The sequence below is a fragment of the Neovison vison genome, chromosome 13 (assembly GCF_020171115.1).
Source record: "Neovison vison isolate M4711 chromosome 13, ASM_NN_V1, whole genome shotgun sequence".
NCBI lineage: Eukaryota > Metazoa > Chordata > Mammalia > Carnivora > Mustelidae > Neogale > Neogale vison.
In genome coordinates, this window is record NC_058103.1 from 106,293,414 (window position 1) to 106,320,841 (window position 27,428).

Consider the following 27,428-nt stretch of genomic DNA (forward strand, 5'->3'; position numbering starts at 1 on the left):
AAATATTTGCTCCAGGAAGAAATAAGTTAAATGAATTCTTTGTCTATTCAGGGTAAGACACTACTCTAGGTTATCTATTATATAGTAACAAATTACCCCCAAAGCATAAATAAATATTATCTCCTATAGTTTTCGTGGGTCAAGAGTTCAGGAGTGGCTTAGGGGGTTGGTTCTGTCTCAGGGTCTCTCGTGAGGTTGCAGTCAAGATGCTACCGGGCTTGGCCATCATCTGAAAGCCTGTCTAAACTTGAAGGATCCTCTTCCAAGTTGGCTCACTCACATGGCTGTTCGCAGGAGGCCTCAGTTTTTTAGTCTCATGGACCTCTCCATAGGGTGGCCTGCTGGAGTGTCCTCACATCACAGCAGCTGGCTTCCCCAAGAGAAAAACCAAGGAGGAGACCACAGTTCTTTTCATCACCTACTCTAAGTCATGCACATTGCTTCCACCACATTCTGTTTATTAGAAGCAAGTTGCTAGGTAACCCACGTTCAAGGTGAGAATTAGGTCTCTTCCTTTTTTGAAGGAAGAATTATCAAAGAATTTATAGACATATTTTAGAACTGCCACAATCTCTCCGATACTCTGAATTGAGTAAAGAGAGGTTGACCATTATAGAGGAAATGAGACAGGTTTTTTTCAGAGATAGTGTCTATCCTGCCACTTGTATGCCCTTTTCAAGTCCAGTATTGCCTGCACTTTTGCCTACAAGGAGTTTTTTGTTATTCGTTTGTGGGGGTTTTTTGGTTTGTTTTGTTTTTTAGAGAAGAAGTTGGTGCAGAGGGGCTGAGGGAGATGGGGAGGGAAAATTGAACGGGGCTGGATCTCACAGCCCTGAGATCATGGACTGAACTGAAATCAAGAGTTGGACATTTAACCAACTGAGTCACCCACACACCCTTAAAAGGAGAATTTTTAGAACATCTTTGAAATTCTACCAAATTAATTTTTTTTTAATACATAAGACATGCGTATGGGGCAAAATTCAAAGGTAAAATGAGTATACAATGAAAACTTTCTCTTGCCTGAGTCTCTTGCCAGCCACCCAGCTTCCCTCCCTGGACAAGACTGCTATTGCTAGTTTATTTATCCTTACAGTGACCTTCTATGCACTTGTAAATACCTATTATATACTTCTTTTTAAGCATAGATGGTAACATACTATGGTTACTGTTCTGTACCTTAGTTCTTTTTCACTCACCTGTATATCTCAGAATTTGTCCCATAGCAGTTTATTTATAGTTGCTTCCTTTTTAACAACTGCATAGTATTCCATTGTGTGGATGTACAGAAATGGATTTAACTGGTCCCTCATTGAAGGACTTTTAGTTTGGTTCCCAATTTTTGCTCTTAAACACTACTGCAGCAAATATTTCATTCATATTTTACACTGAGAATATTTATGAGTAAATACCACAGGAGGATTTTTTGGGTCAAAGAGCATGTACTTTTTGAAAGGTAATGTCAGGGGGCACCTGGGTGGCTGTCAGTTGAGCATCTGACTTCAGCTGAGGACATGATCTTGAGGAGTCCTGGGATCAACTGCAGTGGGCTCTGCGCTAAGCAGGGAGTCTGCTTGAGATTCTCTCCCTCTGACTTTCCTCTCTGCTCCTCCCCCTAGCTGTCTCTCTCAAATAAATGAAATCTTTTTTAAAAATGTGTATAAGGGGTGCCTGAGTGAAGCAGTCAGTTAAGCGACTGCCTTCAGTGCAGGTCATGATCACAGGGTCCTGGGATCGAGCCCTGCATTGGGCTCCTTGCTCGATGGAGAGCCTGCTTCTCTCTCTCTCCCTCTGTCTGCCGCTCTGTCTACTTGTGCTCTCTCTCTATCTCTCTGTTAAATAAATAAAATCTTTAAAAAATAAAATAAAATGAAAAATAAAAATGTGTGTTAAAAAAAAAAAAAAAAACAAAAAGCAAAGAGAGTCACCTGAGCGTGGAGGTAGTAGGTCCCTGAGAGAAACAAGGTGCTAGGAGAAGTGGTAAAAGTGAGGGCCCTGGAGATAAAATTTATTCTTTCTACTCTTGTTCTTGGATCAGTCTTGGCTGTGCAACTGTTTTGAGGCTTTGAATTATCCTCTGAAAGAAAACAGTGCTGCTTTGGGATTGGTTTTTTTTCTCAACACCACTCTTCCTGAGATGGGCAGAACCTGACTGCTGCCTCATACTAAGTCATTTCCCCTTTACTTTGCTGCAGTATCTATCATCTGTAAGAAGAGAGAATACTCAGCACTTTAAAAATCAGTAATGTTTAATGAGATTATGTCTGTAAGATTCTTGGAAAATAAACATCTAGAGAAACAAAGCACTATTTATTACTACTATTTTTAGCATTATTATCTTTAAATATGCCAAGCTTTTCCTTATTTTGCGAACACTGATTCAAAATAGGAAGTTTTCAGGGGTGCCTGGCTGGCTCAATCCATAGAGCATGCATGTGACTCTTGATTCGTGAGTTCAAGGCCCATGTTGGGTGTAGAGATGACTTTAAAAAAAAATTAGGGGGTTGGGAGGTTGGGGTACCAGGTGGTGGGTATGATAGAGGGCACGGCTTGCATGGAGCACTGGGTGTGGTGAAAAAATAATAATAATGTTTTTCTGAAAATGAATAAATTGGAAAAAAAAATTTTAAATATATTAAAAAAAACATCTCAATAGAGTGCGGATCTGTTTTAAAACACACACACACACACACACATACTTTCTAAAATGGAAACCAATTTTTCTTTCTCTTCAGCCTACATGCTGCCCTAATAGAGAAACTAAGTCTGTTAAGTGTTATTTTCTGCTTTTCCTTCCTGTCCTCTTATTCTTCCAGCTGTCTCAACTCGGAACCTTGTAGGAAGAGAGTTACACTTCAGAAAAATGTGTTTGGTTTGACATTTAAACAAGCCTCCATTTTGTTTTTCCATATTAGAATTTTTCCACTTCCCCTCTTCCATTTCCAGCACTATGTCTGACCTGTCTTCTTTTCAGCTCATTCATTATTGCTAGGGTTTGCAGCTTATACTAGAGGAAGAAGACAGATTTATAAACATGTGTTCCTGCCCAGCTGTTGCAAGAGCACGAGTAACATTCATCTTCAAATTGTATTGCTGCTTTCTATATACAGCTGTGCTCATCTGCCCTTATTAATGAGATGCCTATCTCTAAGTCTTCATTGTCTAGAAATAAGTGGACTCTTTCCCTGTTCAAATTCGTAATGCAGTAATCAGAGGAGCCCATCACTGGGAGGAGACATCCATTTGAATTCACTTTGCTAATGGCTATAGAGAATATAGCCTAATTGCTTTCTTAAGAGGTTTGCCATTTCCCTTAAGATGTCAGAGCCCTGGAAAGGGATAGGAATTCTGTCCTTTACCTCCTTGCAATCCTGTTCTTTTCCTCCCTGCAATCCTGTATGTGTCTTTTATCTAAGATGAAAATAAAGGGATATTTTAAGGAAATTATGTAAAGAATCCAGAATCCATTACGGATAACTGCACAGGCACAGATATCTTGACCACTAATAAATAATGAGATCTTTGATAAATTACTTAACTTTTGTTGGCTTTCATTTCCTTGTTTGCAGAGTAGCTTTAACAATCACTGTATGACCAGTATTGTTGGAAGGACTGTGCTTTCTCTATATGGCCTGCCTTGTTCAAAAAGGTGAACAAGGCTGTGAATATTTGACAAGATAATGAGTATGAAAACACCTCGCACATAATAGATGTGCAGTAAATGTTTGAGTTAGAATCCGTTTGGCTAAACCAAAGTTCTTTTCTGCCCTCATTTCATTAGTGAGACTTTCTGGTAGGATAATCCTCCCCCCCCCCAACTCTCTTGTTTGATCTGATTTTATGATCAAGTGTCCTAAGATTCGATTTGAAAGAAAACAGGGACTAAATAAGATTTAAAGCCCTGCTCAGGAGTTCAGGGTGCAAGTACTGATGTTCTTGTCTAAAGCATTCTCTTTGACTTATAGAAAGGCTACCGTAGGCTAGTTATCTAATTTAACAAACCTATCATTTATTTCCATTTTAATCCTGGGATATTAAAAATCTGAGAGGCAGAGTGCCTTGGTGGCTCAGTCGTTAACACTTTGCCTTCCTGCCTTCAGCTCAGGTCATGATCCCAGAGTCCTGGGATCGAGCCCCACATCATGTTCCCTGCTCAGTGGGAAGCCTCCTTCTCCCTCTTCCACTCCCCCTGCTTGTGTTCCCTCTCTGTCTGTCTGTCAAATAAATAATAACAATAAAATGTATTTTTTTTAATCTGAGAGGGGCGCCTGGGTGGCTCAGTGGGTTGAAGCCTCTGCCTTTGGCTCAGGTTATGGTCCCAGGGTCCTGGGATTGAGCCCCGCATCAGGCTCTCTGCCTAGTGGGGAGCCTGCTTCCCCCCAACCCTCTCTGCTGACTTGTGATCTCCGTCAGATAAATGAATAAAATCTTTTAAAAAAAAAAAACTATTAAAAAAAATCTGAGAGGCATAGAATTTAAGTGACTTGACCAAGGTTATACTATAAAAGAGTAAGGTTTTGGACTAAGGTTTTCTAATTCCAAGTCCATTGATCTTTAGACAGTCACATTCGACATCAAAGAAGAAAATGAATATAGGTGAATTACTACAGATATGCCCTGGGAGTGCTGGGTGAAATAGTATTTTATTAGTGTATGACCAAAGACAAAAAGTAAAGTCTAATTCTAAAGTTCCCAGACTTATTCTATAAATAAATTACATAGAAAATGTGCTTTGGGACTTCCAATCAAGATGATTTACTGTGTTCAAACTTTTGACACATACCCTGTGTTCCAGACACATAGCAAGAAATAAAATATATAAAGTAGAAATCAACATATTTGGGCTCAAGAACAAAATAACCACCTTCATGGACCAAAAATAGGAGAGATACAAGTCACTGGGTGAAGCTGAAACTGTGGGCCTGTTGGCCTCCAGTGAATAGAGAATGGTGCCTGAGAGATGAGTTTTTGAGCAGTACTAGATACTAAAATGCCCCAAAAAGAGACAGAACTTGAAGCCAGGGGAGATGCCATCCCCCAACCAGCCTCATGAAAGGAGATTTCCAGAAGTTAATTGAATGGGGGAGGAGGGAAGCCTAAGGAGTTGTGAAGAGGTATGTCAAATTGCCTTCTGGTACAGTGATTAGAACTGTGATATCCTAAATTTACTCTACCGGCAGAGGCCATTAAAAGACCTGTTCAGGGAGCTCCTGGGTGGCTCAGTTGGTTAAGCATCTGACTTTAGCTCATGTCATGATCCCAGGTTCCCATATCAGGCTCCTTGCTACTTGCTCCCTTTGCCCCTACCCCTGCTCATGTTCTCTCTCTCTCTCTGACAAATAAATAAAATCTTAAAAAAAAAAAAATTGTGAAGGTTGGGGAAAGAAGGCAGTCCATCTAGGGACCTCAAATCTTGTGGAACAACTGGGTTTTCTTTTTGCCTTGTATCCCCAACATGGAGCCAAACATTATACTTCATAATGAAAGACTGAATGTTTACCCCAATAAGAGCACGAATAAGGCAAGGATGTCTGTTTTCACTACCCTTATCTAACATAGTGCTGGAAGTTCTAGCTAGTGCAACCAGACAAGAAAAGGAAATAAAAGGCACACACATCAGAAAGGAAGAAATACAAGTGTACTTATTTGCACGTTCCATGGTTGTCTAAATAGAAAATCTCAGTATTTAATAAACTCTTAGAACTAATGAGTAAGTTCAACTAGGTTGTAGAATATAGGATAAATATATAAAAATAAATTCTAGGTCTATTACATGCTAGCTATGAACAAATGGACATGGAAATTAAAAATATAATACCATTCACAATAGCTCAAAAAAGTGAAATCCTTGGAGCACCTGGGTGGCTCAGTTGCTTAAGCACCCAACTCTTGATTTTGGCTCAGGTTATGATCTCAGGATCATGGATCAAGCCCCATGTCAGGCTCTGGACTGAGTGTGGAGTATGCTTATCCCTCTCCCTCTGTTTCTTCCCCTGTTTGTGCACTGCCTAGCTCTAAAATAGTTAAATAATATCTTTTTTTTTTTTTTAATGAAATCCTTAGATGTAAATCTAACAAAATAGCTGTAAGATTTGTGTGCTGAAACTATACAAAGCTGATACAAGAAAACGAAGATCTAAATGAATGAGGAGTACATAGTAAAGATGTCAGATTTCCCCAAATTGATATTCAGGTTTAATGTTAATTCCTATAAAAATTCTAGCAAGATATTTTGTAGATATGGACAAGATTATTCTAAAATTTATATGAGAAGGCCAAAGGAACAAAAATAGCTAAAACAGTTTTGAAAAAGAATAAAGTGGGAGGAATCAGACCCCTGATTTCAAGACTAATTTTATAGCCACACTAATCAAGGCTGTGATATTGGCAGACAGAAAGACACAGACCAGGGGAACAAAACAGGGAACCCAGAACAGACATACAAATACACCCAGCTGATTTCGGCAGAGGTGCAAAAGCAGTTCTTGGAATGAAAGACAGCCTTTTCGAACAACTGGTGGTAGAACAAGTGCACATCATGGGCCAAACCAAAGGAAAAAGAATCATACACAAAAACTAACTGTGAATGGATCAAGGACCTAAATAGAAAACATAAACTGGAAAGAAAATCTTTAGTAGGCAAAAGGTAGGGTTAGGCAGAGTTCTTAGACTTGACACCAAGAGCACAGTCATAAAAGGGGATATGGATAAATTGTATTTCATCAAAATTAAAAATGTTTGGTTTATGTAAGACCTTGTTAAGATGTGAAAAGTCAAGCTAGAGAATAGAAGAAAATGCCTAACAAAGGACTAGTATCCAGAATATATAAAGAGCTCTTAATAACTCAATAATAGAAAACAATCCAGTCAGAAAGTAGGCTAAAGACATGAACAGATATTTCAGCAAAGAGGATATGCAGATGCCAAATAAGCATATAAAAAGATGTTCAACATCATTAGCCATTACAGAAATGCAAATTAAAACTACGATATGAGACATTACTACACACTGTTAGAATGGCTAAAATTAAAAGTTAATGCCAAATACTGGCAAAAATGCAGTGAATCTGGAACTCTCATGCATGCATGGCTGGTGGGAATGTATAAGAGTACAGCTACTCTAGAAAACAGTTTGGCAGTTTCTTTAAAAACTAAATATACAACTATAATATGTTCCAGTAATTGCACTCCTGGGTATTTATCTGAAAGAGATAAAAACTCAAGTTCACTGAAAGCCTGTACACAAATGTTTATAGCAGCTTTATTCATAATAGACCCAAACTGGAAACAACCCGGATGTCCTTCACACTGAGCAGGTAAGTGGTAAAACAAACAGGTACATCCATACCAGGGAATACCACTCACCAACTAAAAAAGACTGAACTGCTGATACATGCAACAACTTGGATGAATCTCCAGATAATTATATGCTGTAAGGCAGGGGTGGCGAGACAGTCCCAAAAGGTTATATGCTATCTAATTCCATTTATATAACATTGTTAAAATGACAAAATTACAGAAATGGGTAACAGACTAGTAGTTGCCAGGAATAAAGGAAGGATGAGTGTGAGAGGGAAGTGAGTGAAGCTGTAAAAGGGCAACAGAAGGTATCCTTGTGTTGAGGAATATATTTTGTATCTTGATGTGTCATTGTTAGATTCCTGGTTGGGATATAATACTATAGTTTTGCAAGTTGTTGCCATTAGGGGAAACAGTAAAGGTACAGTGGGGTTTCTGTTATCTCTTACAACTGTATGTGAATCTATAATTTTCTCAATGTAAAAAGTAATTTTAAAAATTTAACCACCAGGAATTGAATGAACACCTGGTGAAATCATTGTGTGGTACAAATAAAGACTGTAATAAGTCTAGGGCGCCTGTGTGGCTCAGTCAGTTAAGTGTCTGATTTCAGATCAGGTCATGATCCCAGCCAGCATTCTGGGATCAAGACCCACATGGAGCTCCCTGTTTAGTAGGGAGCCTGCTTCTCCCTCTGCCTGCTGGTCCCCCTGCTTGTGCTCTCTTTCTCTTTCTCTCTCTCTGTCAAATAAATAAGATCTTAAAAAAAAAAAAACAACAAACAAACAAAAAAACTGAGCCAAAGAGCTAGAAATTAAATAATGTTATGTAGATAAGAAAAATTAACCAGTTTAAAATTTTGTAAATGACAATCTTTGAAATATATATAATAGTAATTAAAATGTTTTTAATTCAATACTGTAGATAAATTCTAGGAACAAATTATAAATGGGAAAAATCAAACACAAAGAGAAAAAATACATGAGAGATCAACTTAAATAGAGAGATAATGGCTTGAGAGGCTCTAACACCTATTAGATAGGAGTCCTAGGGGATAAAAGAGATTGAAAGAATGGCAGAGAGACAGTAAATGAATATATAATAGGTGATAATTTTCCTGAATTAGGTTTTAATTAGAAACTGTCTAGATAGTTTGTACATTTGAAATATACCATATGGGCGCCTGGGTGGCTCAGTGAGCTGGGCCTCTGCCTTCAGCTCAGATCATGATCTCCGTGTCGTAGGGTCGAGCCCAGTTTCAGGCTCTCTGCTTAGCATCTGCTGTCTGCTCTCTGCTCTCTGCCTGCCTCTCTGCCTACTTGTGATCTCTGTCTCTGTCAAATAAATAAAATTAAATTAAAAAAAGAAATATACCAGATAAATAAAGTAAATACATTATTTTAGTTAAACATGATAGATTGAAAGTACATATTTACCTCCCAGTTTCTCCCTTTATAATTCAGTCAAATGTCAGTAAAGGAATTTTGTTTTTAAGGTATAAACTCACAGGCTTCTTTAAAAACAGATAAGACTGAGGCACCTGGGTGGCTCAGTCAGTTAAGTATCTGACTTGGGCTCCAGTCATAATCTCAGGGTCCTGGAATCAGAGCCCTTGGGTGAGCCTGCTGAAGATTCTCCCTCTCCCTCTAACCCTCCCCCACTCGTGTGCATTCACTCATGTGTCCTCTATCTCTGTCTGTCTCTCAAAAAAATAAATCTTTAAAAAAAAGAAGAAGAAGAAGAAGAAGAAGACAAGGGATGCCTGGGTAGCTCCGTTGGTTAAGCATGTGCCCTTGGCTTAAGTCATGATCTCAGTGTTTTGGGATCGAGTCCCACATCAGACTCCTTGCTCAGTGGGAGCCTGCTTCTCCCTCTCCTCCCTCTGCCTGCCGCTCCCCCTGCTTGTGCTCTCTCTCTCTCTCTGGCAAATAAGTAAATAAAATGTTTTTTTAAAAATCTAAAAAAAAAATTAAGAAACAGACAAAACTACTGCAAACAAAAATAATCAATAGAACTTTGGAAACTAGAAAGCAAACATACAAGTGCTGATTTAAGAGAACTGAAAACACAAAAGCTTGGTTTTTATCTAAGGTTGGGAGAAAGAGGGCCAAGAAATAAGGAGTGTACTTAGAATGAGCCCTAGTAATGATGTATTATACACCTGAAACTAATATAACACAGTATGTTAATTATACTGGAATTTATTTTATTTTATTTTATTATTGAGAAAGAACACACACGTGAGAGCAGGTAGGTGGAGCGAAAGGGACAAGCTGACTCTGCCAAGCATGGAGACTGACAAGAGGCTCCATCCCACAACACGAGATTAAGACCTGAGCCAAAACCAAGGGTCAGATGCTTAACTGAATAAGCCACCTAGGCCCATTGGAATTTTTTTTTTTAAATAAAAAGAAATTATAAGAGAAAATACATTTACCGTACTGTACTGTATTTTTTTTTAATTTATTTATTTGACAGAGAGAGAGAGATCACAAGCAGGCAGAGAGGCAGGCAGAGACAGAGAGGGAAGCAGGCTCCCTGCCAAGCAGAGAGCACGATGTAGGGCTCTATCCCAGGACCCTGAGATCATGACCTGAGCCGAAGGCAGAGGCTTAACCCAGTGAGCCAACCAGGCTCCCCTGTACTGTATTTATTTAAAAAAAACAAATCTGCAGGCACCTTGGTGGCTCAGTCAATTAGTCAGTTAAACATCACATTCTTGGTTTTGTCCAATCCTTGGTTTCAGCTCAGGTCATCTGCTCAGCAGGGAGTCTGCCTGAGAGTCTTTCTGTTCCTTCCCACACTCATAGGTGCTTGCACATACATGCTCTCTCTCAAATAAATGGATAAATCTTTAAAAAGAATAAATCCATGGGGACGCCTGGGTGGCTCAGTTGGTTATGCAGCTGCCTTCGGCTCAGGTCATGATCCCAGTATCCTGGGATCGAGTCCCACATCAGGCTCCTTGCTCGGCAGGGAGCCTGCTTTTCCCTCTGCCTCTGCCTGCCATTCTGTCTGCCTGTGCGTGCTCTCTCTCTCTCATAAATAAATAAAAAATCTTTATAAAAAAAAAAGAATAAATACATGTATAAGGGGACCCATGCACTTTAAACCTTTATTGTTCAAGGGTCAACTATAATTAAATAGAGAAATAACATTATTGTATCTATGAAACAACAGGATGCCTTTTTTAAATAATACAGTAGTAAAAATGGAAATTTCAGAATATAATTTAGAACATGAAGGAAATCCCTTTGAATATAAAATACAGACAAAGGAGTGGAAAACAGGAGTATGAGATCAAAAAGAGGATTAATCTAGAACATCCAGCTTCTAGAGGAACAGAAATTCCAGTAAACAAAAAGAGGGGGCAAGTAATTGATAAGGTGGGAGAAAATTAGTGGCCATATAGTAGATTTGAATAATATCATTCATTTATAGAAACCCTAAAACTATAGAGTACACACTTTAAGATACTACTTTCAGGTGTACATGGAACTTTCTTCAAGATAGATCATATTTCAGACCAGAAGTTCTCCAAATTTGAAAGGTTTGAAATCATACAGAGTATGTTCTCTGCCACAAATTGTATTAGAATCAAATTATATTGGAAATGAATAACAGAAAGATATCGGGAAAGTCCCTAGATAGTTGGAAATTTGACAACACTTTTCTAAATAACCCAGGATCAAAAAGGAAATCACCGGGGAAACTAGAAGATCTTTGGACCTGAATGATAGTGAAAACATATCAAAGCTTGTGGAATGCAGCTAAAATAGGCTATGAGGGAAATTCATACATCTAAGTGCTTATATTTGAAAGGAGAAAAGATCTAAAAAGGGCTAGCAAACCTGTGCACAAAGGGCCAGGTAGTAAATATTTTAGGGTTTGCAGGCCATGCAGCCTCTCTCTCTCTCTCTCTCTGTTGCGTTATGTAACTCTGCCTTGCGGCCTGAAATCAGGCATAGACAGTGCATAAATGAGTAAGTGTGGTTATGATTCCAATAAAACTTTATTCAGATCACATAACATATAATTTCATGTAACATAAAATGTTATTTTCCTTTTCATTTTTTCTACCATTAAAAATGTAAAAACTATTTATAGCTTGTTAATAACTTTAAAGTGTCTCATGGTATAATGTTATTGACTTTGTGATAAAACATCAGAAGCATAAACTGTAAAGGAGAAGCTCAATATATTTGACTTCACTAAAATGTGGAATTAACCAAAAATACTTAAGAGAATAAATAAGCCACAAAAACAAAATTAAAAAGTTGTTTTAGGGGTGCCTGGCTCAATCAGTAGAGCATCTGACTCTTGATCTCCTGGTCATGAGTTTGAGCCCCATGTTGGTTATGGAGATTACTTTAAAAAAAAAAAAAAAAGTTTTATACCAGATTGAATTTCAGATGGATCAAAGATTTAAAGATAAAAAAATCAAACTGTACTGGACGCCTGGGTGACTCAGTTATTAAGCGTCTGCCTTTGGCTCAAGTCATGATTCCAGGATCCTGGGATTGAGCCCCACATCAGGCTCCCTGCTAAGTGGGAGTCTGCTTCTCCCTCTCCCACTCCCTTACTCCCTCTGCTTGTGTTCCTTCTCTTGCTGTCTCTCTCTCTGTCAAGTAAATAAATAAAGTCTTTAAAAAAAATCAAACTATGAAAGTACTAAAAGAAACCATAAGAAAAAACTATTAATGAAGTGATGGAATAAGGAAAACCTTTTGAAATAGGACAAAAAACTCTAAAGCTATAAAATAAAAGACTGATAAGTGTAACAACATAAAAGTCAATAATTTCAGAGTGCCTGGCTGGCTCAGTCAGTACAGCATGCAACTCTTGACTTCAGGGTCATGAGTTTGAGCCCCACTTTGGGTATAGAGAGTACTTAAATAAACCTTCTTTAAAAAGGTTAATAGGCGGGGCACCTGGGTGGCCCAGTGGGTTAAGCCTCTGCCTTCGGCTCAGGTCATGATCCCAGGGTCCTGGGATCAAGCCCCGCATTGGGCTCTCTGCTGAGCAGGGAGCCTGCTTCCCTTCCTCTCTCTCTGCCTGCCTCTCTGCCTCCTTGTGATCTCTGTCTGTCAAATAAATCTTAAAAAAAAAAAAAAAATGTAAATAGGGGTGCCTGGTTGGCTCAGTCAGTTAAGCATCTGCCTTCAGCTCAAAGGTCATGATCCCAGGAGCTGGGATCGAGCCTGCTTTGGGCTTTGTGCTCAGCAGGGAACCTGCTTCTCCCTTCTCCCTGCTCGTGCTCTCTGTCACTGTATCTGTCGCTCTCAAATAAATCTTTTTTTTTTTTTTTTAAGGCAAATAATGTCTACAGAGCATTAACCACCATTAGCACATGACAAACCAGGGGGAAATACCTGATTTGTACAACAGACAGTAGGCTTATTTTAGTATATTAAGAGTTACAAGTAAGTAAAGGACTACATATTTCAGTAGAAAAATGAGCAAAGGATTTGAACAGACAACTCAGGAAGGAAATACATCTCATAATGTCTTAAAATGATATGATATACAGACTCATGATAAGAAACATTAAATTAAAACTACATAAAACACTTTTTTTCTCCTATCATGTTGCCAAAGATCAATAAGTTCGAGAACACCGTGTTGCCAAAGGAAAAGGACAGCTGGTGTTCTCATGCACTACTAATGGGTGTATAAATTAGTCTACCTTCTTTGATGGCAGTTTGGCAGTATTTAACAAGATCCAAATACAAGTGCTCTATGATTAACAGTTTTACTTACAGGAATTTACCTTACCGAAATACTCATATAAGTAAGATAAGACATTTGTACAAGATCATCCATTTAGCGTTATTTGTAATAGCAGAATGGTGACGCAACCTAAATGTCCATCACCAGGGGTCTGATTAAATAAATTATAGTATACTTTGAAATCATTCCAGTGCAGCCATTGAAGTAGTTCAATGTGTCCTGATATGGAATGATCCAAAATATATGTTTAGATGAAAGAAGTACAGAACATCGTTTTTGCTACCATTTGAGAAGAATGTATATTTGTTTATATTGTATATATAAATGTGTATTTGTTTATAAATGTATAAAATCTCTCTGGAGAATTATGTGGATCCATGGATGTTTCTGGGTAGAGGAACTAGAAGGTTGAAGAACAGTGACAGGAGGGACACTTCATTTATATTGCAATTTGTTTGCTAGCTTTTGAATTTAGAAGTATGACTATATTATCCATCCAAAACCATTTTTAAGTAATATGAACAAGACAGAGTGTTCACTGTGATATCATTTGAGTGCAATGCTCAAAATATCCTAAATGTCCATCAGTAGGAGAACTTGAAAATTGTGGTCAAATCATAACGTACGTGAGCACAGTTAAAATAAGTTAAGCTTTTCATGTCAGCATAGATACATAGATACATCTCAGATTTGTAATGTTAATGAGAAAGGTAAGTTATCAGCATGATCCCATCAATAGAAAGTTTGAGAAATAGCAAATAGCGCTTTTTAACTGTGATGTTTTATTCTTTAAAAGAGAAATCTGATGTCAGTATGACACTAAGTCTTACAAATCTATGGAGCTGACTAGGCAGTTCCCATAGTGATATTTTGGCCCAATCCTGTGTGTCTCATGGGGACCCAGAGCACCACCTAAACCCTCCTACAGGAGCCAGAATCCTCCTCAAATGAAAAACACTCTTGTCTGTGGCCAGCAGGGTTGCTCTTGTCTGTATCTGAATCTTCTTGTCTTCCAGGGATGTTGGTGGTGAATGTAACGTGGAGGAACAAGACATATGTAGGTACACTTCTTGACTGCACGCGGCATGATTGGGCACCCCCCAGGTAAGCATTTTACAGTTTTTTGGCGCATATTAGTCTCAGCCACCCTAATCAGTGATCCCTTATGCCTTCATCCTGTTAGAGCTGGATCACTTTTAAGACAACCAGCTTTTAAAGAACATGATAGTGTTGGGTTGAGGGAAGGCACTCTCCTGTTCTGGCATTCAAGAAGAATAAATGAATTACATGTTGACGGGTGGGATAGGCATTGGGGAGGAGATCCTGTTTAAGCCTTTGTCTGGAATTACCTTGAGACCAAGTCCACCGAGTCTGCCTGTAGGTAAACAAACAATCATTGATGCTGCTTTTTGATGGTAGCCATCTCCAAAGAGTTTAAACTCAGGAACATTTTCATTTTTATGAACATTAGACAATGTGGGTTTCACAAGGACCCTTTCTGCTTGGCATTTCAGTAAATGGCACTTTACATCTTATTTATACCCAGTTTGCCAGGATTTGGGGAACGCAGATGTTGGGGAATGATGTACAGCTAGCAAGCAGATAGCATCCTAGGAGCTTACCATTTAATGCAGTTTCCATGCTTTCAAAAGTTCCTTTAACAAATCATATTCATTGAAAATGATAGTTACCATCTGGACAGTTCTTCTGGAGGCAGCTAAACTGGTTTGAAGTTGTTTTCTCTTCTTAATAATATCCTGTTGTGTTTGCCCTTTGCCTAGGTTCTGCGACTCCCCCACCAGTGACTTGGAAATGCGCAATGGCCGGGGTAGAGGCAAACGCATGCGTCCCAACAGTAACACACCTGTCAATGAGACAGCCACGGCCTCCGACAGCAAAGGGACCAGCAGCAGCAGCAAAACCCGAGCAGGAGCCAATAGCAAAGGCCGTCGGGGCAGCCAAAATTCTTCAGAGCATCGCCCACCTGCCAGTAGCACCTCTGAAGATGTCAAGGCCAGCCCTTCCTCGGCTAATAAGCGGAAAAACAAACCGCTCTCAGACATGGAGCTGAATTCTAGCTCAGAGGACTCCAAAGGGAGCAAGCGCGTCCGTACGAATTCCATGGGCTCAGCCACTGGTCCCCTCCCTGGGACCAAGGTGGAACCCACTGTTCTAGACAGAAATTGTCCCTCCCCAGTCCTGATTGACTGCCCCCACCCAAACTGCAACAAAAAATATAAGCACATCAATGGACTTAAGTACCACCAAGCCCATGCCCACACAGATGATGACAGTAAGCCGGAAGCAGATGGAGACAGTGAGTACGGAGAGGAGCCCACCCTACATGCAGACCTTGGGAGCTGCAATGGTGCATCCGTCTCACAAAAAGGTTCCTTGTCCCCTGCCCGCTCAGCTACCCCCAAAGTTCGGCTCGTAGAGCCCCATAGCCCTTCTCCTTCAAGCAAATTCAGCACAAAAGGCCTCTGTAAGAAAAAGCTGAGTGGGGAAGGGGACACAGACCTCGGGGCCTTATCAAATGATGGCTCTGATGATGGACCCTCAGTAATGGATGAAACAAGCAATGATGCCTTTGATTCTTTGGAAAGGAAGTGTATGGAAAAAGAAAAATGTAAAAAACCCTCCAGTTTGAAGCCTGAAAAGATTCCTTCCAAAAGCTTAAAGTCAGCGAGGCCTATTGCCCCTGCCATCCCCCCACAGCAAATCTACACCTTCCAGACCGCCACCTTCACAGCAGGAAGCCCAGGCTCCTCCTCAGGCTTGACCACCACAGTGGTCCAAGCCATGCCCAACAGCCCCCAACTCAAACCTATTCAGCCCAAGCCCACTGTGATGGGAGAACCTTTCACAGTCAACCCTGCCTTGACTCCAGCCAAGGACAAGAAAAAGAAAGACAAAAAAAAGAAGGAGTCTTCAAAGGAACTTGAAAGTCCTCTGACCCCTGGGAAAGTGTGTCGAGCAGAAGAAGGCAAAAGCCCATTCAGGGAATCATCGGGAGATGGGATGAAGATGGAGGGGCTCCTGAATGGCTCCTCAGACCCCCACCAAAGCCGACTGGCTAGCATCAAGGCAGAAGCTGACAAGATCTACAGCTTCACAGACAATGCCCCCAGCCCTTCCATCGGAGGCAGTAGCCGCATAGATAGCACCACCCCAACCCAGCCCCTGACTCCCTTACATGTGGTGACCCAGAATGGAGCTGAAGCCAACTCAGTCAAAACCAACAGCCCTGCATACTCTGACATATCTGATGCTGGGGAGGATGGGGAGGGCAAAGTGGACAGTGTCAAATCAAAGGACCCTGAACAGCTGGTTAAGGAAGGGGCTAAGAAGTCACTTTTCCCCCCTCAGCCACAGAGCAAAGACTCACCGTATTACCAAGGCTTTGAGAGTTACTACTCTCCAAGTTATGCACAGTCCAGCCCCGGGGCGCTGAACCCCAACAGCCAGGCAGGCGTGGAGAGCCAGGCTCTGAAGACTAAAAAGGATGAAGAGCCTGAGAGCATAGAGGGGAAAGTGAAGAATGATATCTGTGAGGAAAAGAAACCAGAACTGAGCGGTTCCAGCCAGCAGCCTTCAGTCATCCAGCAGCGTCCCAACATGTACATGCAGTCCCTGTACTACAACCAGTACGCCTATGTGCCCCCGTATGGCTACAGCGACCAGAGTTACCACACCCACCTCCTGAGCACCAACACGGCCTACCGGCAGCAGTACGAGGAGCAGCAGAAGCGGCAAAGCCTGGAGCAGCAGCAGCGGGGGCTCGACAAGAAGACCGAGCTAAGCCTGAAGGAGCGGGAGGCGGCACTCAAGGACGAATGGAAGCAAAAGCCGTCGATTCCACCGACTCTTACCAAGGCCCCCAGCCTGACGGACCTGGTCAAGTCAGGACCCGGGAAGGCCAAGGAGCCAGGGTCTGACCCTGCCAAGTCAGTCATCATTCCCAAGTTAGATGACTCCTCCAAACTCCCCAGCCAGGCCCCAGAAGGACTTAAAGTGAAGCTGAGTGAGGCCAGCCACCTAGGCAAGGAGGCCTCTGAGGCTAAGACAGGTGCCGAGTGTGGCCGGCAGGCAGAGGTGGATCCCATACTCTGGTACCGACAGGTAACTGTTCTGGGAGGAAACAAATAGTATTTGATAGGCTTTCTCTCTTCCTCACAAATCAGGGCTCTCTTAGGTGGGGGGATCAGCAGAATAGAGATTGGCAGGAGAAATATGTAATTTAAAGGATTCTTTAAAGGATTTTTGTAAATCATGTTCGTGTTTTTAAAAAGCATTTTAAAAAGTAAAAGGTGTTTTTCCCATTTGACAGGAGATGCCCAGGTAAGTTAGCTTGATTTGTCTGGGTCACTTGCAACTTTACTAGCAGAGCCAGGACTAGAACCCAGGTTATCTCAATTCCTAGTCCAGTGTTTCTTCCCCTGTTTGGTTCCTATGGAGTAAGTTCATGGTGATCTATCCATTTGCTAGAGGGAGTTACCATTCAGCCTGAGTTACTTCCTGAAAGATTTTATAGTGGGGACCCTGGCTGGTTCAGTCAGTGGAGCATGCAACTCTTGATCTCAGGGTTGTAAGTTCGAGCCCCACGTTGGATGTAGAGATTACATAAAAATAAAATCTTTTAAAAAATGGTTTTTTAATAGGTAGAGTTAGAACTGAGAACTTGGTCTTACATCATGTTCTGCTCATGAGACTTAGAAAGTCTTCCCATGCTTCTTGGTATCACCACTAGACCTCCCTCCTCTGAGCTGGGCAGCACTCATGACTCTCTGCCCCTAAGCTTGCTCTTAAGATGTGAAACCACCTAAAATTCCTTGGAAAAGGAGCAGCTTCTTTTATTCAAAGACTCCTTTCCCCAGAATGCATTTTCTCCTAAAGAAGACCCACTGGTGGATTTTCCTTTTCCTTCCCCACATCTTGTTTCCTCCTGGGCAGGGAGGGAGCAGGCTTTTTAAAAAGGAGGGACCAGAGTTCATTCTAAATGAAGATCAACAGAGGCCAAGATTTTACCCTGCACTGGTGTCTAGTATTAACCTGCACTGGTGTCTCTCCTATGACCTTGCGCTTGAAATCTCACTCTCATCTGTACAACACTCAGTGCTCGTTCTGTGATTTTTAGGAAACAGAGCCCCGGATGTGGACATATGTCTATCCTGCCAAGTACTCGGACATTAAGTCAGAGGATGAGCGGTGGAAAGAGGAGCGGGACCGCAAATTAAAGGAAGAAAGGAGTCGGAGTAAGGACTCTGTCTCCAAGGAGGATGGAAAGGAAAGCACAAGTAGTGACTGCAAGCTGTCCACATCAGAGGAATCCCGCCTGGGGAGCAAGGAGCCCCGACCAAGTGTCCATGTGCCTGTGTCCTCCCCGCTCACCCAGCACCAGTCCTACATCCCTTACATGCATGGCTACTCCTACAGCCAGTCCTATGACCCCAACCACCCCAGCTACCGGGGCATGCCTGCTGTGATGATGCAGAACTACCCAGGTATAGCCCCCACCTTCCCACTTGGCACTCCACTAACTGGGACGGGAAATGAAACAGATTTCAGAGCCAGAGTTTTCTTGCAGACCCCTAAGGCTGACTGTGCCTGGGACAGATGACTGCCCTATTTTGTATGTGACATTCTGTGAGCTGCTCAGTCTAGCCTCAAGCTCCTTGTATGACCCCTGACTACGTCTGAGGGACCATGTCTCCCTTCCTTGCTCCAGCTTGAGTTTTGCCTCTGTAGTCAGTTTTCCTGGATAACTGAAGGCAGAACTCCCTACCACTGCCATCTTCCCTCAACTGGGATTTTTTTAAACACATGCTCTACACTTTTGCAATGGGTAAGGTATCTTGGGGAATAAAAAAGAAACAGAGAAGACTAGTTCCCTCTTAAGGAGCTTACAACTTAATTGTATTGGGAGAGACACATGGAACAAATAAAATTCAAACCAGGACAATGCATGTATTCATTTAGAAGATCATGTTCAGCTGGAAGGTTGGAAGACAGTGGGAGAGGGGAAGATCTGTTTGAAATCAGAGTGGGGGGAAGTCCAGTAGAAAACATTCAGCTTGGGAAAGATAAGCTCTTGACACTGCCATCCCTGAATTCTTGGGGAGGGGCACAAAGTAGGGACGTAAGTGGTTTTTAACTCGTTACAGGACTGCTCCTGTTCAACTGTACTCACTGCTTTCTGTTGTCTGAAACGTCATGTGGGATGCTTCTGGGAGCAGAAGAGCATTCTTTTCACTCCCCAGAGCTCCCCCTTCCTTGTGAGAGAACAGCCTAGTCTTGATATCCTGGTTGAACACTGTAAGGCAGACGCTAAATAGCACAAGTAAACTTTTCAAACAGAGATAGGAAATTGTCTCAGCCTGTGGTGTTCCTTCCTCTGTTATTCCATCCATCCACATAAAAATAACACTTACCTTGGCAAGTGCCTGCTGTGGGCCAGACACTACTCAATGACTTGTGTACACGATCTCATTTAATCTTCCCTATGGAATAGCATTAGTATCTTCCTGCTGATGGGAAAGAAACTGAAGCTCAGAAGCGTTGTTACTTTACTGAAGGCTAACCAGCTGGTAAGTCTCGAGAGGTAGATTTGATCCCAAGGTCATCTGACTCCAAATCCTCGGACCTTTCCACTTCACCATAATTTAGCCTCTCCAAGGTGAATCTCTGAGGCTGAGGCTCTAGAGTAGTTGATTCCCCAGAAGCTGAGGCCCATGTCCATAATATCCCTTAGCTAGTGTGCCTCTACAGCTCAGTAAAGAAAGGACACACTAATAGGTTCAGCCTGAAGACACCATGGTAGGAACCACCTCTGCCTGTGCCTAGGAAAGCTGATACCTGCCTAACCACAGTCACTAAAACGAGTTTCATCTGCTTCTCGCATCTCTGACCATTTTACTTCTCCTTCCCCAGGTTCCTACCTACCTTCCAGCTACTCTTTCTCCCCATACGGCAGCAAGGTCTCAGGGGGTGAAGATGCCGACAAGGCGCGAGCCAGCCCGAGTGTCAGTTGTAAATCCAGCTCGGAGTCCAAAGCTCTGGACATCTTGCAGCAGCATGCCAGTCACTACAAGAGCAAGTCTCCCACGGTAAGAGGTGCCAGCTGCTAACAAAACCCAGATCCAGGGTCTGGAAGAAGGTGGGCAGGCAAGTTCAGGTCTTAACTCCAGTGCAACCTAGCTGACTTAGCATTGGCTTTACCGGGCATCTCCACAATTCTCAGGTGCCCTGCGTTTGTAAGGAGTCCTAATGTAGACTCGGAGCATCGTGTGTGTGTGTGTGTGTGTGTGTGTGCGTGTGTGTGTCTCACAGTAGTGCTTTTGTTCTGCTTTTTTTCCAGATAACTGATAAAACGTCTCAGGAGAGAGATCGGGGAGGTTGTGGGGTGGTTGGGGGTGGTGGCAGCTGTAGCAGCGTCGGGGGAGCAGGCGGGGCTGAAAGGAGTGTGGACCGGCCCCGCACCTCCCCTTCTCAGCGCCTGATGTCCACACACCACCACCACCACCATCTGGGCTACTCGTTGCTCCCAGCACAGTACAACTTACCCTACGCAGCAGGTAACCTCCTTCCCCTAACTCTTTTTGACTTCGTCCCAGTAGCCTAGTAGTATTGCCCACATCAAGGGACCCCCAGCAAGAATCCTTTTGAATTTTTTCTTGTTGTGCTTCTAATCTGTCCAGATCTTAGCCCCCTGCAGGTAGTCATTAAAGCATAGGACATTTATTTCCTCTCCCGGAGCTTAGGGACTCTCAAACTCCTGTAGAAAACTGGCTTTGATATTCAGAAGAATAAGGACCAGGTATTCCATAGCCAAAGAGAAACAAGCAGCTAAAAAATAGAGCCTTGCTATATATACTGTCCGCAGTCACTATATCTGGCCAAGTACCAGATTTTTTTTTCTGTCAGCACCCCAAAACTCAGGGAAGCCAGGAATTTAAGGAGAAACTCCTCCTGTTACCCACACCACGCTTAGAAAGAAAAAGTGTTTAATCAGAGGGTTCTGGGAGTGTTATTACACTAAACATGTCCTCCTTCTCACTCAGGGCTTTCTTCTACAGCCATTGTTGCCAGCCAGCAAGGCTCAACTCCCTCACTCTACCCACCCCCTCGGAGGTGAGAACGGTAAGTCACTTTTTAATTTGGGACAACACGTAGAGCAGGAGGAGTTGATACCTGGATCACAGAACCCTTATGGAGACTAGGAGTGGGGGTCAGTGGTCTGGAAATGGTGGAACCTTGGCCAAGCCTCTCGTAGGGGTCTCCCAGTCTCTGGTTAAGCCACATACATCCAACAAGAGCTGCCCAACACCAGTGTCCCCAAAGGGCCAGAACTGGCCTCCCCTGCCGTTCGTGTTTTCAGAGCGCCACCTGGTGGTTATTATACCAGCAGGCTGAGTGCCTGGTTACCTGTCCATGTTTCCCTTACAGAACACCAAGTGCCCGGATAAAGTCAGCTTCACGGGCCCGGACTGGCTCACCCAAGGAGGTGCCGGAGGTGCCATTCAGACATCAGTTAAATGGTGTTGATCATCCTGTTTGCCGTTCCTACCATGACCGAAGGCAGACCCTTGGCTATCTCACCTCCACCAGATCCCCGGACTCCCCGACCCTCCCTCTTCCTCAGGAGTTGGAGAGCTGGTACTTAGCAAAAATATTTATTCTCTCAGCCACGGTCGTGACTATTGTGGCCCATGTGGAGATGAAGGCATGGGGAGGAACCAGGGGAACATGGCCTCAGCCCAGAGAAGTCACTGCTCTGTTCCCCCAAGACCCTGGTCAGCTGCCGGAGCAGTGCCAACACCCTCACCCTCACCCCCGGGGGGGGCTCCCAAGCACTGGGTAAGGTCTGAAGACAGCACAGCAGCCATACCCCTCTCACCGTCATTACCACAATCACCAGATTCCTGCATCTCCCCAGCAGTTTGGGCCCTGGAAACTGGCAGCATGTGGAGGAATTAGAATCTCAGGAAAGAAATTGGGGGCTGTTTTCTCTGTACTTGTGAAAACAAGGTCTTCAAACACGAAGACTTCTACCCTCACACGTGAGCACATATAAATGCTCAGAGCCTAGCCTGGAAAGGAAGACCAAGGCGTTTGCCCCACCGTGGCCTTGGGCTGCCCGTCAGGCAGAGGGCCGGGGTCCCAATACCAGCACAGGGCTCCCCAGGCATACTGGGAGTAAGCTGGAGCTGGAGCATGAATGGAGTCTGTGAAACAGAACCTGCATCCTCACGAAGTCCTGCTGCTTCCTAGCCCCCAACTCCTTGCCCTTTCTCTTTCCTCCTGACCCCTTGGTGCCTTTCCCAGGGGGATCCCCATGCTGATCGCTCCTTTTCTTTTCCAATGCTTGGCTCTTAAGACTCAGGCAGGTAAAATAGTATTCCCCCCAGCATGGGGAGCTTTGGAGTCTGCCAGGTCACCTTAGGGCAAGGCCCAGGAGGCAGGCCCTGGGAGCACCCAGCAGTTCTTAGAGATGTCCTGTCCATTCAGCCACCTGAGTATCCTCATTTAGGGCCCCAAATATATACAGCCCAATTGCTCTGTATACAAGTACACGACTTTTATAGAGCTCAGTCTATAACCCCGTGTGTGCCAATATAAGCTGTGTTTCTTCGTAACACATGTTTTTGTTTTAGGGGCCACTGGCCGTGGGAAGGTAGGTGTTCCTTACACCCTGGGATAACACATCCAAGCCATTACTCCTCAGAACCACAGAGTGTACTCAGTGGAGCTGTGCTGTGAGGCAGCGGACATTTCTCTGCTCCCCTCAGAAGTGCAGTCTCCCAGTCCGGCTTTATGCTCTCTGCCCTGGGAAAGGGATGAGGATGTGGCAGCTGTATGGAGTCACTTCTTCCCCCGCCTAGGGGAAGCTTTAGCTCTTATTTGGCTTTTGAGTTATCATCCCTTTGTTCCCCCTGGCTATCTTGCCTTGACCTTCTGGATTGAGAAAGACTGACGCACACCAGCCTAGGCTTGAGAGGGGTATTTGTGACCAGAGTGCCAAAGCGACCCTTTAAGAGCAAGGACTTGGCTCTGACTCCATTTGGGGCAGGGAGGTAGAGGACAGTAAGCACAATGCCTGGCAGAGGCTGCCTGCCAAGAACCCCAGAGCCCTACTCTGAATGGCTTGGGGTCATTTGCTTAAGAGGAGCCCCTCTGACCTATAGAACTTTCCTCTGGGTTTTCATGTCATTGTTTTTATTCAGGTTGGCTTCTGAGCCCTCTCCCAAAACCCACTGTTTTAGACCACTTAGCAGGCCCCTAAGCAGCCTCCCTCGCCCCCATCATTCCCTCTGCCTCCACTCACCCGGAGGGCAGTGCTCTGGGCACCCGGGCACTGACTTTCCTTTTATCCATGGAAGTAGTTTCTTTGGACGCCTTCACCCCACCTAACCTGAGTCAACCCCACCAGGAGGATGACTCTGAATTTCAGCCTGATGATGCCCTGCCAGGCTCCTGTGGGGTGGAGCCAAGTGCCCATCTCTGTTCCTGTTTGTTTTTAAATATTGTGTGTTTTGTATCTGTGGCGCTGGTTTACAGCGTGTTCTGTACATATTGTAAAGAAACTGTTGGGAGTAATTTTCTTTCCCGTTGGGCAGGCCTGGCCCCACATTCCTGCCCTTTCCACTTTGTTCTATAACAGAGAAGAGGAACTTCTGTATTAGCAGGGCAGTCTTGGGTTCTGCAGAAGGGGACAGCTTTTCCTTTTCCTTAAAAAACACTTTGGCTCTCTGATCCTTGTATCAAGCCTCTGGAGAAGAGTAGGAGCTGAGCTGCCCAGAAGAGCAGGTGGGAACAACAATGCAGAATAGCACTGCCTTTTTCCCAGGCCCCTTTCCTCACCAGGTCCAGTCTTCCCTCCCTGAAACAACCCGAAGCAGCAGCAGTGGAAACAGATCCTTGACCAGTGCTGTGGAGGGACCTGCTGTTTACCTCCAGCCGCTCTGTATGGGGAGGCGGCCCGTGGGTGGGGGTACCTGTGACCTGTTCAGAGAGATGAGACCCTCAGCAAGGATCCCCTGACCCTGCCCCATGAGCAAAGGCTGGCAAAGTGTGCTGTTAAGGGCCATGACACCCAGACCAAGGCTCACTATGAGCCACCCCTGCCCAGGCCTTTTCCAAGACCTCGTTTGTCAGGGCTCCACCCGAGAAGCTAGAAGGCAGGAGCCTCACCCCCAGCTGGGACAGTCACGGCTTGGAGAGCTGCTCTTCAGGGCTCACATCTCCTTCCTCATTTAAGGTGTGCTGTTTCCTTCATCCCCCTTCCCTGCCTGTACATGTATGTATACATGTATGAAGCTCCCTTCTCTTACCTCATCCCTTCCACACGTCTCCAGGTCAAAAGACCACATGCAGAAGGGTTAAGAGGGCACCCCATGAAATGAAATGGTGATTCTTGAATCTTCTCTCCAGGCTCCAAGGCGAGGGTGAGAGGATGTGGCTTGGGGGTTGGGAGGGTGAGACTGTAGAAGGGCTAGAGTTACTGTACGCGGGCTTTGAGGTCACCCATGTCGCTTATTATATTGTGTACTCTGTCACCATCCCAGTGTCTACTCTCCTGCCCCTGTGATTCAACTGGGCAGCTAGTTGGCCCCATAATTCTGGGCCTTTGTCATTTGTTTTACTACTAGGGCATCCCAGGAAGCTTTCCGATGATCCTCTGCCATGGGCCCCTCCTGGGATCAAGCCCCTCCCAGGCCCCGCCCCCAGCCCCTCTTGCCCCAGCCCACCCGCTTGCCTTGGTGCTCAGCCCCCCCAATTGGGAGCAGGTTGGGGCGAGCTGGAGGCCCGGGCTGGAGGGGCAGTGTTGCTGTTCATAGCTTTTGTTCCATTGGCGTTGCTCTGTTGGATTTAATTTCAGTCTTCCTGATTCTTCCCTTCTGTAAAGTGTACATTACCAAGTTCCTTGTTTTTTATATATATATATATATAAATATATATATATACAAACTGTACTCTTTTTGCCTTTGTACATTCAGGCAAGAAGAGAAAATAAATCTTTTTAAGAGACAATCACAAATCTGTGAGGGCTGCTGGTTATTTCTCCTGGAGTTTGCTGCTGAGCTGCTTCCTCCTTCCTCCCCACTCTTCTGTTTTCCCTCAGCTTTCCTGATCTTCCTGGTTCTGCTCCATATGCATCCTCAGCTCCACCTTCCCTGGCTGATGGCAAACTGTTGAATCCAGTGTCCAGACTACCTGCCCTGCAGCCCTCTCTTGCCCAGCAGTGTTTTCCGGCTCGGCCACTGGCTTAGCCAGGGGCTTTGCTCCTCTGCCCTGGTCTCTCCTGTCTTCCCCTTTCGATCCCATTCACCAAAGTGGCTTCAGACCCCTCGGTACCCTGGGCCCTGGCTCCCGAAGGCCCGGGCTTTGGACACTCACTTGTGAAACTATGCAGCTAGGAGCTCTCCGCTTAAGAGTTTGCACTACTTAAACCTGCCTGGGGTTTAGAACAGATGGTTTTTAGAAGCAAGCAAGCAACTGCCCCCTAACATTCCCCCTGCCGATTCCAGCCTCCAGCGTGCTCTGATCCAGAGCCCAGAGAATCATTCCTGGCTGGTAGACTCCTGTGGCTACCCTATCAGAACAAGGGCTAAGGGTTTAGGAGTCAAGAGCATTTGATCAGAATTTTAAAGGGTAGTACATTCTGACACACAGCCCAACCAAACCATTGTTCTGTCTCTTGAACTTTCTCTTTTTCTTCTGATCTTGTCCCCCTTTTTTCCCCTTTCTCTACTTCCTTTTCTTAATTGGCTTTGGAATTGAAGTATATTTTTAAATTATTTGTTGTATTTATTAAATAAAGTTTTTAATGTCCCTGTTCTTAAATTTAGACTTAGTTGCCTTTCACATATCCTCCTTATCCATTAACCCCTCAAAATATACCAAGTTACCTTTTTAAATGAAGTGCTTTTGGGTACCAGATTTCTTTCCTGCTGGTGGTCTTATCTGGCAAAATTTCTTTTTTCCAAAGGGAATTTTTTTAAAGATTTTATTTATCCATTTGACAGCGATCACAAGTAGGCAGAGAGGCGGGCAGAGAGAGAGGGGAAAGCAGGCTCCCTGCTGAGCAGAGAGCCCAACTCGGGGCTCCATCCCAGGACCCTGAGATCATGACCCGAGCTGAAGGCAGAAGCTTAACCCACAGAGTCACCCAGGCGCCCCTCCGAAGGGAAATCTTAACAGAGCACTTGGTTTTCCAATTCTGCCCTTCTACCTGTAGTTGCATTGAAGTGGATCTACCAGCAGATGGCAGCAGAAACTCAGGCATGTTTCCTGTCCCCTCTGCTTACTAGAATGAAGGACTAGTAAACGGCTGCCTTTTGTCTTAGTTCTTTATCCCAGTCATGTAGATTCTCTGGGCTTGAGTTTACCATGATCCTACACTATCTACATTAACTTGGCCATTGTCCACGTTCACGTGGACCTCTACTGTAGGTGTCTCACAGTAGTGACCGTTTTCCAGTCCCTGCCTTTATGCTGCCTGTAGGGATTATCTCCTCAGTGAAGGATATCTTGGAGTCCTTCCTGTTCCAGCTGAATGTCTAGGTCCAGACCTTCTAACATTGTGGAAGGTGGAGGTGTTACACTCACTTTTAGTAACATGGCCCAGTGTGAAAACACAAGTAAGCTCCACACAGGATACTGTGAAAATGGACTAAAGACTCAGAAAAACTAAGGACAGCCACAGCTCAACAGTGAATCATTCCAAAGCTGTAGAAGAACCTGCCCAGCACTTGGGAAAACAGAAGCAAAAGGGGGAAAATGCTACTGTAAGCACCTAAGAAATTAAAAAGAATTTAAGGGGCATCTGGCTAACCCAAGCATGACCCAACATGCAGGTCTTGATCTCGGGGTTGTGAGTTCAAGCCCCATGTTGGGTGTGGAGCCTAGTCTAAAAAAAATAATAATCCTAGCTCCCTACAGGGCCACTGGAAGCTTATCAGTCAGCCTGGTGGTACCAGGGGAATGGCAGCCACACCATCCTAGGGAAGGTGTGTGCTGTTTCCTTCAAACACCTCTAGGAAGAAGAATGTCAGGCAGCTCCATGCAAAAGTCAACTCCGTTTCAGGACCCAGACTTCTGTACTAAAGGAAACACTGCAAACAGCTTGGATCCTGGGGACAGCCTCTATTTTGGACAAAGCTGATGTGTACATACCTCTCTAGGGGTTACTGGCAGTTTGTCCCAGACTCCTAGCAACTGTATTTTGCAGTGTAATGTGGCCCCAGAGGCTTCAGCCGGTTTGTCTGTCCTTATGCACCACGGCTTTTGTCCTGAGAAGCGTATATCACACCCTGCTACCTTAGGCTCTAAAAGAAAGACTCAAAAGAAGAGTGGCAGAAAGCCAGTCCTGGTACAGGAATGAAAAACAGACCAACCAC

General features: G+C 43.9%; 1 protein-coding gene across 2 annotated transcripts in view; it reads left to right on the forward strand.

The window, feature by feature from the left end:
- Positions 1 to 25,860, forward strand: part of ZNF609 (zinc finger protein 609) — a 231,184-nt gene extending 205,324 nt beyond the window's left edge. Inside the window, exons 4-10 of one of the 2 annotated variants that reach the window (XM_044229614.1) lie at positions 14,046 to 14,133; positions 14,811 to 17,151; positions 18,167 to 18,533; positions 19,960 to 20,135; positions 20,387 to 20,603; positions 21,090 to 21,168; positions 21,475 to 25,860. In XM_044229614.1, the coding sequence (XP_044085549.1) occupies positions 14,046 to 14,133; positions 14,811 to 17,151; positions 18,167 to 18,533; positions 19,960 to 20,135; positions 20,387 to 20,603; positions 21,090 to 21,163 (3,263 nt within the window). In that variant the 3' untranslated portion in view covers positions 21,164 to 21,168; positions 21,475 to 25,860. The remainder of the gene's footprint in view (positions 1 to 14,045; positions 14,134 to 14,810; positions 17,152 to 18,166; positions 18,534 to 19,959; positions 20,136 to 20,386; positions 20,604 to 21,089; positions 21,169 to 21,474) is intronic. The other variant, XM_044229615.1, reaches the window with a different exon arrangement.
- The last annotated feature ends 1,568 nt before the right edge of the window (positions 25,861 to 27,428 follow it).